This window comes from Athene noctua, chromosome Z, assembly GCF_965140245.1.
Source record: "Athene noctua chromosome Z, bAthNoc1.hap1.1, whole genome shotgun sequence".
Lineage (NCBI taxonomy): Eukaryota > Metazoa > Chordata > Aves > Strigiformes > Strigidae > Athene > Athene noctua.
Genome location: NC_134077.1, coordinates 31174240 through 31194023, shown reverse-complemented (window position 1 = coordinate 31194023; position 19784 = coordinate 31174240). Strand labels below are relative to the sequence as shown.

General features: G+C 35.5%; 1 protein-coding gene across 3 annotated transcripts in view; it reads right to left on the bottom strand.

Moving 5' to 3' along the window:
• Positions 1 to 238: 238 nt before the first annotated feature.
• The window catches only part of SNX2 (sorting nexin 2), a 32296-nt gene continuing 12750 nt past the window's right edge, over positions 239 to 19784 (bottom strand). Inside the window, exons 3-15 of one of the 3 annotated variants that reach the window (XM_074931770.1) lie at positions 15856 to 16019; positions 14589 to 14655; positions 14328 to 14371; positions 14097 to 14238; positions 11821 to 11899; positions 9011 to 9086; positions 7617 to 7730; positions 7296 to 7389; positions 5329 to 5534; positions 4172 to 4315; positions 1389 to 1469; positions 1210 to 1281; positions 239 to 402 (exon numbers count right to left, since the gene is read on the bottom strand). In XM_074931770.1, coding sequence (XP_074787871.1) covers positions 352 to 402; positions 1210 to 1281; positions 1389 to 1469; positions 4172 to 4315; positions 5329 to 5534; positions 7296 to 7389; positions 7617 to 7730; positions 9011 to 9086; positions 11821 to 11899; positions 14097 to 14238; positions 14328 to 14371; positions 14589 to 14655; positions 15856 to 16019 — 1334 coding nt within the window. In that variant the 3' untranslated portion in view covers positions 239 to 351. Of the gene's footprint in view, positions 403 to 1209; positions 1282 to 1388; positions 1470 to 3565; positions 3680 to 4171; positions 4316 to 5328; positions 5535 to 7295; positions 7390 to 7616; positions 7731 to 9010; positions 9087 to 11820; positions 11900 to 14096; positions 14239 to 14327; positions 14372 to 14588; positions 14656 to 15855; positions 16020 to 19784 lie in introns of those variants that run through there. The other 2 variants (XM_074931771.1, XM_074931772.1) reach the window with 2 other exon arrangements.

Sequence of the window (19784 nt, the reverse complement as noted above, 5' to 3'; positions counted from 1 at the left end):
CATTAATTGATGCAATTGTTTCATAAAGATCAGGTAAACATACTACAGAACATTGTATTGTAAAGAACAAAAATATCAGCTTTCTGGCCTTGCAGTGCACATTTTAGTGCAAGTATTAAGACACAATAGTGTTCAATTCAGCAATGTATTGCAGAACATCATGCCACAGTCCACTTCAAAGAGGGTCAGGACATGCAGCTTGTTAATAAAATGCTGTAGTATATAAAAAAGCCACATGTTAATTCATAAAATATATAGTGGTTTATTTGGATGATTTAAAATGATTTCACTGTGGAATTTAGTTTTATCCAGGACAAACATCCAGACTGTCTTGTCTTTTGGAATATTCTTTTAGGCAATGGCTTTGGCTTCAGGTAGGAATGCCTCCCAGTATTTTATTAGCTTAAAGAGAAGGGAAAAACACTCATTATTAAGTACTAAATGTTGAAAAAGGAAACACATATACTTTCCTCCTCTTGTGGTAAACTTGTCTCCACCGGACAAAGAACATAGGTGCTTTGGATTGTCTATCCACATTATTACATAATACAAGAAAAAAATACAAATAATAAATACACAAATCTGCTCACAGCAACAGAGTTGTTACCACATATTGAACACAATGCTACAGAATACAGTTATACATAATTTGTTTGCTAGCTCAGTTTACTATTGTTATCTGTAAGGTCACCTTTTTTTTTTTTTTTTTAATTAAACAAAGCCAGAGGGGTTATATTCCCAGAAATGAACAAAGGAAAGACTCCAGATGCTCTATTCGGAACAAGGTTTACTTCTGAGTCACTGGAACCTGTTCTACTGCTTTAAAATATTTAGTAAAATTTTGTACTTTTTTAAAAGATCAGTAAAGATTTAAGTATTCAAGTTTCTTCAGTAGGTCTAAGTACATATTCTTTACAATTTACTCCAGTCTATAAGTGAAAGTAGTACTTCAGTTTCAGAAGATAAGACCCTCCACCTGCCCATATCTCTCAGGGAGCTTCACCCGGGCTTCCCTGAAATAGAGCTGTGCAAGGAGCATAGCAATAGGTGGGAAACTGCAATCACTATGTTATTCTCCAATATAGTACAGTAGTAGTAGAAGTAGTTAATGTTTTAGAAACTGCTATACTTAAATCCCATCTTTTTTAAACTAACCTAATATTGAACATATTCAATATTAACTTGTACAAAACTTAAAATTTATCTTACCTGCTGTTGTGTTTGCACTAATGACTCTAAGTACTCGATAATAACAGTTTTAAAGTCTTTCACTCGTTCCTTCTGTTAATAAATAAATTACGGAATATTAACCTCTTAACCAATGTTACTTGGAATGTCAATATCATCTAAAGTAAAACTGTCATTTACTTGGACAAAATTATACGTGCCTCAAATCTTCCCACTTCCTTGCGAATGGTTTTGGAGATCTGTTCAAAATCTTTTTCCCCTTGCTGAACTTTTGTCTCCCACTGGCAAAGGAAAGACATGCAGATATAAGACTTTGTGTTGTCCATTCAGTCTACCAGTATCTGAACTTTTTTTAGTATATCAGTGATAGTCATTCAAGAGCTGAAAATTATCTATTTGTTTTTTTGGCATTTTCAAGGGAAGATCTTACAATAACAATTTCAAAGTAACAACTTGCATAGTAGGATATCATTCGATCAATTAAAACAATGGTATCTCTAAGGTAATGCTATCTATAGTTAAAATGTAAAAATATCTTAGTAATTCTATTAAGGAACACTTAATAACATTTTTTAAACATTCTTTAGAAAATAAAAAGGATCTCTAAAGCTCTACCAGCTGTTCCATTTACAAACACCACTATAAAAGAAGTCTAAACCTGTAAGCTTTCTGTGACTACCTGACCAATCAAGTGTCAAAAAAGTCTCAAAAGTTAGTTCCCTAATCCCAGAAGAGATTATTAAATCTCCATAACTGGCTATGGTAAAATATATGATTATCTCTATCATTTCTGTTGCAGATGACAAGCTACTGAGGACTTGTTCATTGGCTTTCCAGGAAGAACGAATGTTGCTTAAGTGAGCCAAAGCACATGCTTTCTTTTTCAGTGGGATCTGTTTTCATAGAAAGTGGGAGTAGACAAGTTACTGCAAGTAAAATGAGCCCAGAAGGAAAATTCAGAGGAAGCAATGTTGCTTGTGGGGTTTTGCCACATTCGGAGCGTGGCATTCATGTAACAATACATGAAACTAGGTTATGTTTCTCCTCAGTTTATGGGAAAAGACATCCAGCTACGCAACAATAGATCATCATCATCTACACTACCTTATAAAACTATTTTACACACATTGTATTGTTAAATTTAAGCTAGCTGGATATACTATGAAAAAAAAGCTATCAGCCTCACACTTTTAGATACATTCAGGCTAACAGATATTTAAAATGCAGTTGTATTTGTTAATCTCAACATACTGAGTCACGCAGCCAATATATCCAGTAACATTTATCTTTCTCAGAAAAAGGCAGCAGGGAAGCAACATACTTCAATATAGCATATTCCTGTTTGCAATTCAGTGGTGCTATTTATTCACAAAAAACATTTTGTGGTGCAGTGTCAAGTTACTATGGTGATAAGAGATGAACATCATCTATGTTCCAATAAATTTCTACATATTTTTTAGTTGCTATTTATTAAAGTCCTCTTATTGTCTTTTCAGATATACATTATGAAGATATCCAATAAGCCATAATGAGATGTCCTTCACAGAGAACAGCCCGAAGACTTATCTATTAACTGAAACAATACAAAATTCAGCCAAAGGAAGGGTAGATTAAGACTGCTTCTGTGCCTTCCCTACTGAAGCAACTAGAGGTGCCTGAGACTTCAGTGAAAGCCTTTACAGGCCTAACAGATCTAACATTCCAGTTTCATCACACCCAAATGCCAGGTCCCATACAAATTATCACTGGATAATAGTCTGCCATGTTATAGTTTCTGACAAGGAGAAATTTCTCCTTATTCAATAATGTATTTCTAAGACTGTTCTTTGGCCTTTTATCTGCAAAATGCAAGCAAGTCATGGACAAAGCTCAAGCTGGGTAGGCTTCTATTCTGCAGTTTCTCTGCCAGAAGGACTACTACTACAGAATTCAGCAACTCTGAACATGTTTCAATGGCAGCTATAACTTTCAATCACATTCAAATTGTGGGTTTACTAACAACCTTCTCTAATTACCCAATAAAGTAAGAAAAATAAATCCTTCAGGAAGGAATTAAGATAATTAATACTTTTAATATTGGAACTTAGAAAGGATCATTGTTTTTCTACTACATCCAACACTCAGGAAGTATTTTCAACAAGGAGTTCCAGCTCACTTGTATTGTGGATGGATGGGTGACATCAAAAGAGGCAACCAGCAAGAATGTGGTCACACAAGACTGACACTAAGTTTCCCAGTCAACAAAGGCCTTTCTTAAGAAAAAGAAAGACAAGTTAAGGAGTAACTTCAACACTAGATGAAAAATATATTGAAGGGCAGAAAGAACAAAGCAGCATGTGGTTAGTGATCAATGAGGAAGCCAAACAAAGTAACTGCGTAAGAGAGCTTGAAATCTACAATGATGTTCTCCCATTATTTAATGGAAGAATACTGGTGCATAATTAGAATGCATTAATGTTAAATAATTAAGTTGTCCTACCTCTTCAATTTCCTTAGTGAAGCATGATAGAAAAAGTGTATAAATTATGAACTTCAACATGTTAAGATTTATTTTTACTGAAATTACACCATATATACATTCATATATATATATATATGGGTAGATATGCTGTATAATTAAGCAAAGCATGGGAACAGTTCTCTATTAGTTATCTTAGCTGGATTTTAGCTTTAGAGGCCAAGAGATGCTCCCCTGCCTAGCCAAGTGATCTGTTAACAGTTAAAAGCATTAAATTGCCCATGTTCCCCTCCTCCCATTTCCCAGACTCTGTAGAGACAGCATTAACTGCCTTACAGGTCTTACAATGAGTAACAATTGTGCACATTTATTATTTTAAATAAACTCCTTTTAACAATTTCAGTAAATATGGAAAACAGCAAATGAGTGATTTGTAAATAAAAATGGTATAAAGTAGTGCATTAATGCAAAATGAGTGAGTTAATGCAGAAAGTCTGACCTCCAAAATAATGTTTGATACATTACCTCTTTTATCTCATCTTTAGCTTGCTGCAATTTATCAGGTTTGTTGGCAAGTTGGAGCTTTGCTTCAGTTTCACGTTTTTTTTGTAAAGTGACTTGAGCATCTTGCCACTTCTGCCAGCATTTCATTCGGTGATCAAACACACCCTGTAAGGATAGACAAATTTATTAAAGTGGAATTGTTAAAGCTATCTAAATTTCTTGTAGGAAAAGGTAATTCTGCATAAAACTGAAACAGGTATAACTCAAAGAAACCTCACTGTGTCTACCACATCTTTTTATATTTCATTTGACAGCATGCTTGGATAGCTCGATTTCTTTCAATAAATAACAGTATTCAAGAAGCCTTTTCAGAGCAGACACCTTAGTGACCCAAACCATTATGTTCCTCATTTCATCAAAACACAACCAGAACAACCACTAGAAAGTGCTCTATTGTGCAAATACTTCTCTAAATGCAGATTCTAGCAAACCTTTCATGCATATGGATTACAAGCATATTCAGCAATACATTTTCATTAGCCATGGACTAAGGTAGCAGAATTAAAATATAGATATTTAAAAAAAAAGAAAGAAAATGAAAAGAAAAATATATACTCCCACCAACTTGGCAAGTTCAAAGATATTTCTGGATAAAATTCATAGATACCCCTTGCCATGTCAAAACATAATTATGCTGTGCAGCATGACTTAAACCAAAACTGAGTATTTTCTTTAATGAGATGCAGATCCACAAACTGTATGTTTCTTATTTACAGAAACGGCTGGCTATCTATCAAATATGGTCAAATTATGTTCTAAAAGTTTTATAAGCATACTGTAAAAATAAGTAACCTGAAAGAAACAAGTACAGTATACTTAGACATAGTAGCGTATGGTGTCCCAAACAGTGTGCACAATTAGTACTGCTCAAAGCAGATGACATTCACCATTTACATTTTGTCTTTTATTAATCCATTCCCATTTTTGATCACAACCGTTTTTATCATTGGAATAACTGATCATGGATAAATTCATTTTACTCATCTGGAACTTCAGGCAAAATCTTAGTCTCATCTGTATTATGACCTGAAAACGCACACATTCATTTACACTAAATCTACAAGTTGAGGAATGTGACTTTAAATACAAAAATCAGCATTTTTCCTAGTAGTACTCACTTTTACTGCAGCAATGAGACGAATGTAGTCACCAAGCAGTTCAGAGAACACATAGAAATCAGCAAAAGCTTGTTCCTGATGCAATTGATCTATCTTCTCCTCAACCTCTGCAAGCTGAGACAAAGCTCTAGATAGAGCAGTGTGGTCCTCAGAGTTACCTAACATGGCAGCACTTTTAGCAAATGCAGCTGTGTTGGCTGAAAGCTCTGAAACACAGGAGTAATACTCAGTACAGTGTAATTTGTTATGTTACTCTGCAGCACAGATCAGTAGACCTCTGCCCTATTTCAACCCTAACTTCACCTGAAAAATATATGCTGTATTTCCTAAAGTTCATGGTAAGATACACAAGGACATCACTGTGAATCCACATTTAGGGAGACAAACTTCTGCACAAAATAACCCTTTCCATCGGTAAATGTTTTGCTGAGTCTGTTAATGCCTGTCTTTCTAGCAAAAGACATGGAAAAAACTGTCACTTCAGTAGTATCCAACTGCCTGGTTCAGAGAAAACGCAAGTCCACAAAACAAAAGCTAAGTCACCTACAGAGCAAATTCAAAACAATTTTAAAAGGGCCGTAGCACAGTTGTTCCATGCAGTTCAGAGTGGAAAAAAAATCAACTATTTCACAAAACCACCACCCCCATAAGTGGAATTTATTTCTGTTGGACTGTTCTGTTGACTAAAGTACCTTTAAATGTAATGTATTGCCACATTTTGACATGCCTTAAAAAAGGAATAAAACCACAACACACATACCAGTATGGCCGGCACCTATAAAGGTAAAGTTTTGAGCTTATTTATTAACAAATATAGGGCAATTGTCTCATCAAATCCCATGTAAGTCATCCCGGGAAAAAATAAGTCCTATGAAGGACCTTTGAATGAGTATTTAATCCAAATTACTTCAGGATTAAAAGTGCAGGTTTGTTTAGAACTGTGTCACTTCTGTGGAATCATCAGAACACCACAAATGTTTGTAGAAGCAAAATGCCTTCAGATATTTAAAACCCTTACACAACTCTTTAAAAACAAACAAACTAAAAACTTCTTCAAATATATGAGCAGGTGTCAAATCAACAGTAAATGAAGACTTCTGTTTTCCATTACTTCTTAAAATACTTTTTAATCTTGAGGACATCTGGCCAAAGATTTTTTCACTGCAGAGAGTAATTCCTGATAGAGTTATGAGAAACCAGTCTATGACATTGTCATGTACTTTTGAAAGTAGATCTGAAAGTTGACCTCATATTTTCACATAATACAGTACTGTCAGAAGGCACATTTATGGTCTTCCTTGAACAACAAATCAAAATTTTGGTGTTTTGTTTTTTTTAAAAATCATCTGATTGAAAACAATCTTTGACAAAAGAGCAGCACAGGTGTCTAAAATACAAACTTAGAGGCTTTACTTTCTAAAATGAGTAAACCAAAAGCTGATATTCTGAGACTATGTGTCCTTCCAGAAAAGTTTACCTTAACAATAGCTTGATGATGTATCATTATATGGACCAAATTAAGAATAGTAAATTCCTGTTTAAGAGCTCAAACTCAGTTAACAGAGCAATACTAAGACAAAAGATGTTTAAATGGATTTATGAAGCCACTTTTTGTTCAGGAAATAACTCTTGCCATGAGACCTAGATATACATCTATGGATATCTACTGCAGTAGAATCACTTGATACGTATAATGTTCAACCTCTTCAAGAAAAAAAAATTATGCTAAAACAATATGGTAATTTTAAGAATGATAGATATTCTGGTTAAAATTAAGATTGAAAACAGGTGTACAAAAATGCTAGAGCAGTTTAAACTAAAAGGTATGATTAGAAGATTTCTGCATTAAAATAGACTGAATAAGTATTAAATAGGTAAGAGCTCTGGCATACTAAGCTCTTGTTGCACCACCATTTCCTAAAGTTCTAAGCACTTCAGTTCATGCAGCCACATAAAAGTGAAGTTACCTTTTCTGTGGCAGACTAATGCTTCAACACTGGCATGAAGTTTCCTAAGTTGCTGATCCAGATTCTCAAATTGTTGCTGTTTTTCTTCAAACCACTGACAAAAGATGAAAGACTCAAGCATTACAAATCAGACTACTGACAACATTTCTGGTTTTAAAGAAGCAAATTATCCACATACTGCTAGGGTGGTCAACTGATATAGCTAAGAATGCAAGACAGTAAGCAAATTAATAACCCATTTTCTACTTCTACAGCTTTAAAATGCAATTGTTGAGGCTCATTAATTCATCTCATTATTCAAGCCGAAAAATCAGCTCTTACTGCATCCGATTCATTCATCTTGATTGTCATTTTGTTGACAGCGTCGGCAGCCTTGTTCACCATCCTCAATATTCCTGCTCCACTCAGAGCCTGGGTGTTAACCGCTCTCGGCAGCTGGAATTGAATGACAAATAAGGGCAAACAGACTGCTTAAAAGGATGGAGGTTTAACTGCGCACAAGGGGGAAAGAAAAGGATATAGTGTTTTCTTTACTCCTATGTGTTTCAATATAGTTGAATCTAATTTCTCAGATTTACTACTTTTACATTCTCAAGAGGAAAACTTAAAAATATAGACTATTTACTTTTCTTCTACAACCCTACAGCTAAATAGAACAAACAACCCACTTGTCCAAAGTTATTATGAACTAGCCAAAGGTCCTAACTAGTCACCTATACACTACAAAGTGCCACTACAAGAACAGAAAAGCTTAGCTTTACCAAAAATTAAATGAAAGAAATTCTGCAAAACATATAATTCCAATGCAAGATTTGCACTGTGTGCTGATTATAAAAGGTTGATGCCTTTTTGCTTTTCAGTATAGGACAGATTTCAAAACCTAACTCATTCGTACCAAGAGAACTGTGTATTTGTTTAGGTACTTAAAAATCCTCTGGGGCAAGTTAACAAACTTTAAATTTAATTGATATTTTTACTCAGGCTAGTCTGGATATGTCATACAAAGTGGTCCCTGTGTCTGACCATCTACCCTTCATGTGATGTTTTGTCTGTTAGCAGGATTGACAAATCCACTGAAAGTTATCTACCAACGATGCTTTTGTCAGTAGTGAGGTCTCTGTGACTTATTAGTTTAACCAAGATCTTGACATTGGCCAAAAATCAGTTCAGTATTACAGTGAATCCACTATGCACATGTATAAAGAGATATTATGTATCTTTAACAATATATTTAATATTGTGAAAGGTGCCAGATCAATAGCACAGATAGCAGAAGTTGTCTATTCACAAAACATCTAGCCTGACCATGAGCACTGCTTGTGTTTTCACATTATCCTACCAAGGTACCTCAAGTTGGACTCCTAGAGGCAAGAGAGATGCTTCCAAGCCATTTTAATTCTGGATCTTACTTAACAATCAGTAACATCAATTAAGGATTTTCAGCATGTATGACACGCTTCACTCTGAACTGGACAGACCAACTCACTGAAGAAGTTACTGAACCGCAGTTAGGTTTTGGTCACTACCACTTTAAGTTTTATCAGAGGCAGAGGCACACCATTACCTAAGTAACCTCTGCCATTCTGTCCCGTGAAAGGTACAATCCAATTTAATTTCATATGAATTTAGGGGATTAGATCTCAATACAAAGAGAATATATTGCTTTGTAGGTTACCATATCTAAAAACAAATAGAACCTAAAAAAACTTAAATACCTCAGAACTTTCCAAGAACTGTCTTAAATCTGGATCCTGTAACAAAGTTGGGTGCTTTACTGTTCGCTGTAGATACCTATGATATTAAAATTAAAATATTAGATAACAAAACATTTAATATGACAACACTGAAAAGTGTCCTTCATCTAAAAAACAGGTACAATGCAGCACATAACCTCCCCCATTATCTAATGGGGCCTGAACACTCTTAAAAAGTAATTTCTGAAGGGTCAGATGATAGTTCAGTCTCCATACCCCTTCAATCCTTTGCCTCTCTGCTGACTCCTTAAACGAGATTTATGCATTCTGTCACCTTCCTCCAACAAACAGGCTAAGTCTTAAACAGTCACAAGCTAGGACCACAAAGTCGAAACATTCACTGAAGCCTTACTCCAGTAAGACTGCCACAAAACCTGGAACTTCTGGCTGAAAGTAACACAGCCCCAGGCATTCCATACTACAACATAACAAAGGTGTGAGTAGTGGTTTCTAACATCATTTGATTACATCAGAAACTCCTTAAGGTGGGATGTGGCATAACTGTACATTGCACAGTGATAAAATATTACACTTCATATTTTCAACAGCTGAGTGAAGTTCTCCTCCTCTATTAACAGCCAATTTACAACAGGAAAAAAAAAATAGATGAGCTTGTTTAAACATTCTTGTACAGTGCAGTGGACAGACTTCTTGTTACAGATAATTCTGGCTGACTTATTTTAAGATTAAAGAAAATCTTTAAGAGGTGAGCTGATTATGTTGTAGGTATGACTTATTTGTTTGCTGGCTAGACTAAAGCCTTCAATCCATATTAGTTCTAAAGGACTCATCTACCCACCGCCCCCCCAAAAAAAAACCAAACCCAACCCCCCAAAAAACCAATGCAACTCCTTCCCTTCTCAATTTTCTGTTTCTACTTAGACCTAAAAACTGCTGATTGAACAAATATGGGTCGAAGAGAGAAATTTCAATAGCATTCTTCCCCTAAAAACTGCTGCAAGTTTGTCATAACTGATTTAAACATTATATATTAACAGAAAGTATGACATTTACATGAATGCTTTATAGATATCTAGTACCCCAAAATATCACAGGAATATAACAGAGTATGTGTTATTGCCAATTAAGATGCAGTGACAGAATACTATCAACAGCACAATCTACTACTTGCAAAGCTTTAGTGTTACTTAAGCCTAAGTTGCAAAATACCAGAATAGTGATGTCACATTCACCAATTGCTTAGAAACTATCCTAAAAAATGATGTAGGCTGAGACTTTTAACTGAAAGTCTGAGTATATTGATATTGTAAATGTAATGTATTTTTTCCATCCTCCATTATCTTTTCAGTAAAAGATAACTAAGATAGACTAACTAACCTATCAATATTTTGGGGTTCAATATAATTTCAGATGTTCTTCTGTTACTTAGGAAATGGAAAGATACTAGCAACGGAATTCTGAAGTGATATTTTTTGTTTAAGATTGGCTCTGGAAATCCAGAAGTTCAAGAGCTTCATACATTATCTATTAGACGGGTCTTTCAACATACAGTCTAAAACCTTTGATTTTTGTTAATTTTCTAGTTTAACTGAAACTGTTATGTGGTGTATTCTTCTTATATGATGCACGTGTTATCACAGCAATGGGCATACTATAAAATCGTAACAAAATTAAGGCTGTATACTTGTGTAAGTTCTACTTGTTGCTTTCTAAAGGCTTTACTACTCATGTCAACAGGGGGAAAAGATGAAGTATATCAGTGATATCAATATATACCCTTCCACAGCAAAGATACTTGATCAATATTAGTTGGATAGCAGTGCTGAGTACAGAGATATAACACCTTTTACATCAAAGTTCACCTAGTTACATCAAGGTATTGCAAGACGTTGGAAGGCCATTTTACTCTCAAGTTACTAAAGGTCTCCTTCACCCATCTCCCTACCCAACAGATGATTTTCTATGGAACAGGTATACTGCTGAAGTGCCTTAATTCCTTAAACCCAAAATGCCCAAGTAAGCTGATGAAGAAAGTTTTACTTACTGAATCTCTGCAATCTTAATTTTAAGCACCAACTTCTTTTAAGTTTGAAAAGAATTAGCTCTAGAATCCTATGAATAAGGCTACATTTCCCATTACTAACAGAAACTACTCAATTACTGTGTTCAGTTTTGGGCCCCTCACTACAAAAAGGACATTGAATGACTCGAGCGTGTCCAGAGAAGGGCAACGAAGCTGGTGCAGGGTCTGGAGCACAGGTCGTACGAGGAGTGGCTGAGGGAACTGGGGGGGTTTAGTCTGGAGAAGAGGAGGCTGAGGGGAGACCTCATCACCCTCTACAGCTGCCTGAAAGGAGGTTGCAGAGAGCTGGGGATGAGTCTCTTTAACCAAGTAACAAGCGACAGGACAAGAGGTAATGGCCTCAAATTGCTCCAGGGGAGGTTTAGACTGGATATTAGGAAGTATTTCTTTCCAGAAGGGGTTGTTAGGTGTTGGAATGGGCTGCCCAGGACAGTGGTGTAGTCCCCATCCCTGGAGGTGTTTAAGAGTTGGGTCGACACAGCGCTGAGGGATATGGTGTAGTTGAGAACGTTTGGTGTTAGGTTATGGCTGGACTCGATGATCTTCAAGGTCTTTTCCAGCGTAGATGATTCTGTGATACTCGTTTCCTACACAAATATTTGGCAGTTGCATACAGTCTCCAGAATTCACCTAAGTATAGTTGACCTAGACATCAATTACAGAGCCCGTGTAGTATATTACAAGTCATTATGAGGCTAAACAAGTTTTAGTGAGATACATACATTACCTTTCTAAAGCTGCTCTTCTTTTCTCTACAAATTCAGTAGATGAAGAATCTTCCTTGCCTACTTTAACCTTGGTCATCCCTTTGAAGAAAATAGAATAATACTGATTTTATTTTATGAGAAAAAAATCATTAACATAACTGATGTGATTAGAAGATAAAGCTCATCTAATTTTATGTATTCAAGTCAAATTACAATAAAAAACACTACACAGGAACACAAAAGACATCAATATTACTCATCTTTTTTGCATTGGAGTACTACTACTCATTAATATTTCAATGCGGAAAGAATGAAATGCTGCAGTTTAAAACAAAAGATCTTTCACATTTGATAGCTACAGATATTCATAGAGAAAAAACTGAATATGTAATCAAATGACCAATATAAGCAATTCCTAACTTGTGATACTGACAGTTATTTCTAGATATTGTCAGGTTTCTTTCTCTGCTAATATAAGCCTATTTAAAAGCAAGTGTAAAGGCAGTTTCTGTAGCCCAAGCACTCTAATCCTTCACAGGAAATGATCTATGACTTAATAGATTATTTTGTTAAAAACAGAAAGTGTGATTTTCCAGCACACATAAGTAAGTAATGAGGCTGTCTGGATGAATGTCCAACTCTAGCTCACCACTGACTCAGTTTTATTCTGTTCCACAGCCAGTAACTGGCCACTTCAATTTGTGGCTAGAGTCTGAAATGTCAGCTCCTCCCACCCATCATCAAAATAAAGTTGGACCTTAAAACTCCAGGTGTTATCAACAGTGTAACAGAATGAACAGACTAAGGACTTTTGTACAATACACACTGCATAAAACTGAATGTATGATATTTTGTCTTAAGAATTTAAAATAAACTCATGTAATGTAAACAAAATATGTCATCTTCCTTTCAGCCATTCTGATAGATCTCTGCTTTAAGATGCCTCATTTTAAATGATCCTAGAATCCCTTATTTTCTCCAGAATTAGAAATGTATGGAGTATGTATTTTTGGACAGAACTAAATGCCACCTGTGCAGTGAAGTTCAAGTCTAAAGCAAGACTTTCATGCTCTTTAGAAAATGTCCTACACATTCTGTGAGTTTTCCCCACCTATTGCAGCTTAACTGTCTCTCTCTACAAGGATCTGGTGACAGCCAGTGCTTGCTTGCGCTGCAGTAAGTCTCACCATTTTACACACTTCCAGGTGGAACAGTATTTATGCTGGTTTTGTTCAAGTGGTACTTCAAACCAGTCCAAGCTTTGTCTTACAGATGAATTTGACTGTGATGCAAGTACTATATTTCCATGTAACTGCACGCTGTCATAAAGGTCTTAAATGTTGTATCATCTAAAAGACATGACTAGAAGTCTCATTCCATTTTTATAAGCCCTGTTAGCATTTATAATTAAACTTGTTACATAAAAAATTGGTTATTACAGAACCATACATTACTTTCAAGAACTACCAAAAATTCAGATCAAATTTCAATCTTACAGACTGAAAAATGCAGTGTCTTTTCACAGAATTAAAAGTATGATTTTCCAAAGCTTTCTGCTGCCTACATCTAATGCTGATGCATACTTCTATCAAAAGCTGCTGCTCTGATAAGCTTTACAGACTGAGTCCAATCACTTATTTATACAGGTAAGCCATAGACTTCAACAGGTTTTACTGTTTTAAATGTTTAGCTATTTTGAAAGAACCTCTACTGCTTAGAGCTCATAAAACTAAAGGTGCATCAGGTATGCTTCTTACTTTATGTAGAAAGGATCTGATCCTTCAAGCCATCACTTAGAAGTGTTTACTGAATTAGATCTTCGAAGAATTAACTAGAGGTTTTAGTGTTCACCATAACCAAAAGAAACACTGAAGTATTAGAGAGGTGGAGTATGTATGAAGCTCTGTATATTGCAGGCAACTGATAACAGCTCAAGTTAAAAATATGCTTTCATTTAAGTTCTTTGTTTTGATAGACTAATCAGCTCTTGAAGGGCATCAGTGAAGAAAGAATGACAGATAAGAAACAGAAGGCTATGTATCAAGACAAATGTCCTTCTTATTATCAACACTGGTTTGAGTTAGGAAGAGGCCAGTACATAAGTTTCCAATTTAACCTGAACTTTTTTACAATACAGAACAGGAAGAATATTCAGTAGGTTGGAGCAACAGATAATAAGTAATACTTGTACAGAAAAGTATTTCTTTTACAAGCCAAACAGATATTAAGATACTTAATTTGTACTACAATACTTAAATGACATGCTGAAATTCAACCTTACAGGAACTACACTTACCTACAATGCTTTTTTCTGGAGCTGGAGGCACAATGTAACCAATATGCATGTACTTTGTTGCTAATTTGCTGTGCAAACCCAGAAAATCACTAAATCTTCTTTTAACAGAGAATTCATTTTTGTGGAACATGGAAAGTGATGTCTTAAAAAAAAAAAAATTGTTATGCATTACTGATCCATCTACTCAGCTATGATACAAAGTTATCTGTAAATATTTGTTGCACTAGTTACCTTTGTTGTTACTCTGTATGCCATATAAGCATTCATGCCATCTCCTGTAAGAAAATTAAGATACTTAAATCCTAAAGCAAGTTACTTTAATGCCTCCCCACACTTTTTGTTCCAAAACATACATTAAATAGCTTTCCTATTTAGATACTAAAAACTGCCAAAAGATACCTAAATAAGAAATCATGCTAAAATCTCATGCTAAAATAGTCTTCAAGGGATAAGACAGTCTACCATCTGACTTACTAGGCTCAAAGAACTTACCAACTTTCTCTGGGTCTGATACATTGATTTCTATATCAAACAAATCTCCATTTGCTTCCTCTTCAATCTAGGAAAAAGATATGCCATATTTAACATGGTAACGTGAATTCATATTATGTATGGTTACAAGGGTAAGGGTATAAGAGGAAGGAGGAGGAAAAGTCAGTATGTTTGTACGATTAAAAACCCCTTTCAGACTCACCATCCAATGTTAAATGAATATAATTTCTAACATTGATTGTCACTGCAACAAAAGTCACGTGGTGGACTTGGCACTGTTACATTTACGGTTGGACTCAATGATCTTAAAGGCCTTTTCTAACCTAAATGAGTCTATTATTCTACGATTTTCGTTTTAAGTCGTCCTGCAAAAGCTTTTAGTATGGCAGACTTTTCTCAGGACTGGTTGGCCTCAAAATTTTTAGAAATACTTACCTTAGGGGTATGTTCATTGTATCTCCTTTTTATTAATGTTATCTGTAGCAGAAGAGCTTGGGAACAGAAAAGTAACAGATAGAGAATTTTCTGATACTTGCCTGAGCTCTAATCATGCAGAGTTTTGTAATCTTTCATATAATATACGTTTGATAAAAACAGAGGTCTTAAGAAATACCATGGCAGAAGGGACCATGCACCAGGGCTGAAGGGGGTAGAACTCAGAATAAAATGCCATCTCGTGGTATCTGGGGGAGCAGCCACCGACTCACAGACAAGTTTTGTTTGCAAACTCATTTAACAGAACCACTGTCTAGTAAGAGAACAGTCCAGAATGAATGGCATTAGCAATGCCCAGGCTTTGAATGGAATGTCAAGTGTAAATAGCAATGTTAAAAGTACCATTAGCCTCAGCTGTTTGTTAGCATGCAGGATAATGCTAAAAACTGCTTCCTCCATTTCCCTATTAACAACAGCTTCAGAAATTTAAGTTAAAACCTGTAACATGCTCATATGAGTAGTTCTACATCATTAACAATTCTCTTGTATCAAGTTCACTGCTTGCTCCTACATACACTTTCACCGTATGTATTCTGAAGGAATGGAGCTTCTTACTCCTCACACTATAGGTCTCCAGTATAATCATCAAAGTAATGAATTCTTACGGTATTTTTCTGAGTCAAATTCACACAAAACTTTGTATGCCAAGTAAACAGATTTCTTTTACATCCTTCTCCTTAGCAAAGGATGATCCCATGAGTCAACATTAAAGAACTGTCATTTTAGAATAAAAAATTTTAAAACCCAAGGAATTTAGAAGTTCATTACATACCTCTTCTCTGGATCTATCAAAAATCACAGGGGCTGTTACACTTTTTGATTCCATCCTGGGAGCTACTAATGTAGTAGGTGTTACAGGAGTGATTGCAGGAGTAGGTTCCGGTGAAAGTATTGGATCCCTCTCTGGACTGTCCAATGAAACTTCTTCTGTTGCTTCTAGATAAATATTCTGAGTTAGCAAAGTAGCTTTTGTGCAGTAGAGATGGATATGCATCACAAAGATAACAAACACACACAATAAAAGATGACAATATACAAGTTTAATACGATCACCTGTAAATAGAATCCATCTGTGCCAGATAATTTCTTTCAACACATAGCTAAAACTAGATGTGACATTTGAGCTTCTAGTGCATAGTGGGTTAAAGTGAGATTAATATTGCTTTTTTTAAAAATATACTGTTAGATAAAGAGTTTTTCAAAGTAGTCACAAGTGATAAGTCACTTACTTCTGCATGTAATATTATGAAAACTATTTAATTTCTTTTAGCACAGCAGCTTTTTCAGCACCTGTACCAATTTTAGTTTTTGCACTCCAAACAACAGCTGATTCAGTCATATAAATCAGTAACTGAGTAGACTAAGTCATGTGTAAAATGAAGTTACATGACAATAATCCACCCTCAACGCTGCCAAAAGCCCACAACCTGTAAAATATTAGCACATGAGACATTCTGACTAGTATGACTTTAGTCTCTATTTATCTTCAGTCTTTTTAGGGCTTAAAACAGTTCACTAGAAACTGAATACTTTCTTCAGATTGTAGCCAGCTGATCTATCATTAAAAGGGAATGTAAGCCTCTGCTCTACAAATCCCACATGCTTTCCTCCACTAACTGGTTTTACCACTGGCAAACTACTTCCTGGGTATAGAGAAGTACCCATTCTAGTTTAAATAACAAATGCTGGGGTTTTTGCTAAGCATTCATTTTCAAGAATTCTAGCTCCTTAACAGGTAACATTGACCACAGGACAGACATTTGATACCAAAATTGACTTCCCAACTGGTCCCACATCTTGTTACAAACTAGACTTCCTGTGGCAAGTACTTTACCAAGGAGGTAGAAAGGCACTAAACAGATCCACTCTGAGCTATACAAAGTTACCAAAAACATTTACTACCCAATTTGGAAGAGATCTGTGCTTGCAACTTCTGTCTATATGAAATGCCGAATTTTTGAAAGAAAATACACCAACTTTCTTCTTTTTAAACCGTAGTGCATATAATGAATATAACTAGTCCTTACTCAACAACTAAGAAAAGAGGAGTTTTAAAGATCAGATCTACTTTAAAATTTATGAAACAGTTATACTGCATGTAAAAAAGTCTCATTTTTGTCTCACATAGGATTGTTTGCTTCTCCAGAACAGCCTGTAATCTACTAGCAACATAAAAACAGAAGTGGAAATAATATCCAATGAACAATATCATTTACTACTGCAAAAAGCAATATTATGATCTTTCATAATCAACATATCAAATCCATTCAGGTTTATCCTTGTTGCCACTTAGAAATATTCTATTAGCCATTCTATTTATATTCTATACATAGCTATTCTGTTTCCCATTCTTCTGTAAAACTTTTTCTGCCGACCCTTGATGTTTTTCATAAATGAATAAAACCATGTTTCTCTACCTCAGAGATGAAAATGACTGTGTGCTTAAATTTTGTTTGATACTGAAGCTCAAAATAAATTGAAAAAACAAACTTCGAGGTCACTATGCCTTAACCTCGTTTAAAGCCTCATTCTGGCTTGAGGCTGACCAGATCTGCTGTTATCACATGTTCTGGAATGTTCACAGAATTGCTGACCAATCAGATGAGTTTTGAGCATCTCCAAGGATGGAGAAAGCACCTCCTCCTTGTACAATGCATGCAGTCCTTGACCACCCTCACCACTAAAAAAAAACCCAAACAAAACCCCAACAAAACCACCACAAACCTCAACTTTTTTTCTGTCCTGGGTTTGGCTGGGATAGAGTTCATGTTCACAAGAAACTGACAAGGAGCACAGCCAGGATAGCTAACCCGAACTAGCCCAGGGGATATTTGATACCATATGATGTCATGCTCAGTATATAACTGTGGGAACTGGTGGGGTTGGGTGTTGAGATGGCCTCACCAGGGCTGAGCAGAGCAGAATGATCACTTCCCTCAACCAGCTGGCAATGCTCTTCCCAATTTCAAATTACAGATTTCCATAGTATTTTCAAACTAAAATTAAAAGCAAGCCCTTTTTGGTATTTCCCATTTTTAATATGAACAAGGATTATCTAAAAGCTGTCTTTGAAAACATTTTTTTCCCTACCATTGCTTAAAGCTAAATCTTTTTGAAGAACCCTGCTGATGCCTTCTGCCCTCAAATGCCACAGGAAGGATACTGCATCTTAAACCAATAAAGATCTTTAGTTCAAAACCTCAGATCAGGTGGGAAGTTATGCTGCGGCAGTTGCAAAAAACCCCCTTTTAGATTGGTTTCCATAAACATGGAAAAGAGGTAGTCCTCTCCTTCAGTGGCTAACAGCATTCAACATGTATGTTATATGTTAACACAAATGACTATTTCACAGAAACATTTATCAGAACATATATATACATATGTAACTTAATATGACATAAAATATTAAAAAAATAAAGCCACTCCAATCAATTATTAATTTTTCTATAACCAGCTATATTCCAGCATGTGTGTTTGGAAAACAAACCACTAATCACCATTAAGTACTTCTCTGTACTATCAAATTTTAGACAGACTTACAAAATAAGTCATGAAACAATTCAAAGTTTTCTCTTCCATCAGCTCAGAAAACATTCCTGTTACCATAAAAGTATGAATTAATGAAAAATGTGTGAATTCAATGTAAGAAACCAGCACTGCTATCACATGAAACAGGAGCCTACTCCTTCCCAGCACTCCTCTTTTTCAGGCTTGTATTCATACACCCATTAGTATCATGAAATCCAACCAGGACTAGCCCCCTTGCTACTGTTCAGCAGATAGTTGAAGCTACTGCTAAGCTGGTGCATTATTTCTGTAGAAGAGAAAGCAGCAGGAACAATCAGTTGGAAAGTCATGGAGGTTTCCTTTCAGTAAAGCCAGCAACATTAGACTTAATGCACACCAGTATTTCTAAAGCTATGCAACCTCAGGTTGGTTGGACATGAGCAAATTTTTAAAGGTGCTGCCTACTAGCCCTCCTTTTCTATTTTCCTGGAGGAATTTACCAAGAGAAAATAGTATCTGTTTGATAGCAGCAGGTCAGTTCTTTTAGGAAGAAAGGAGAACTTGTGCCATCTTCCCTCCCATTACCTCTTACCCCCAGCTTTGCATGCATCCTGCACATTACATAAATCTAGAATAGTTAAAAGGAAAAGAGTGGTGGGAGAAGATGAAGGGAGTGGTGGGACAGTGCAGAACAGAGACAAGGAGGTTGTACTTTTTATTTAAAACAAAAGTATTTAAAAAGAAGTATTAGCTTTATATAAAACAGCAGGTTCTTACACTTTCTAGCTATTTTTCTCCCCTCAGAAAAGCAGTCTTTGATTAGTACATAAACTGACAATCTATTTCCCAAGAAACAGATTTGTTCTGATGAACTCTGGCATTTACACTTTCCACATACATTCTTCCACTTTGAGAAAACAAATGACATGGTCTAGATTAAAAAGACTCCTTGACAATTCTTCTGTTTGTTTTGTGGCTTTTTTTTTTCATGGAAAGATTAATTTGCTACATTTTCAGAGTAGAAACTATGTCACTTTCAGAAACATTTGCTTGATTTATTAATTTCAGATTATCCCCTGAAAACTTAGGTAATAGGTTGTGGTTCTGTGTGAGATTTTTGGTGGGGTTTGTTGTTTGTTTGGTTGGTTGGTTTTTAATATTCTGTATTAGTATTTGTATGAAAAATGAAATCTA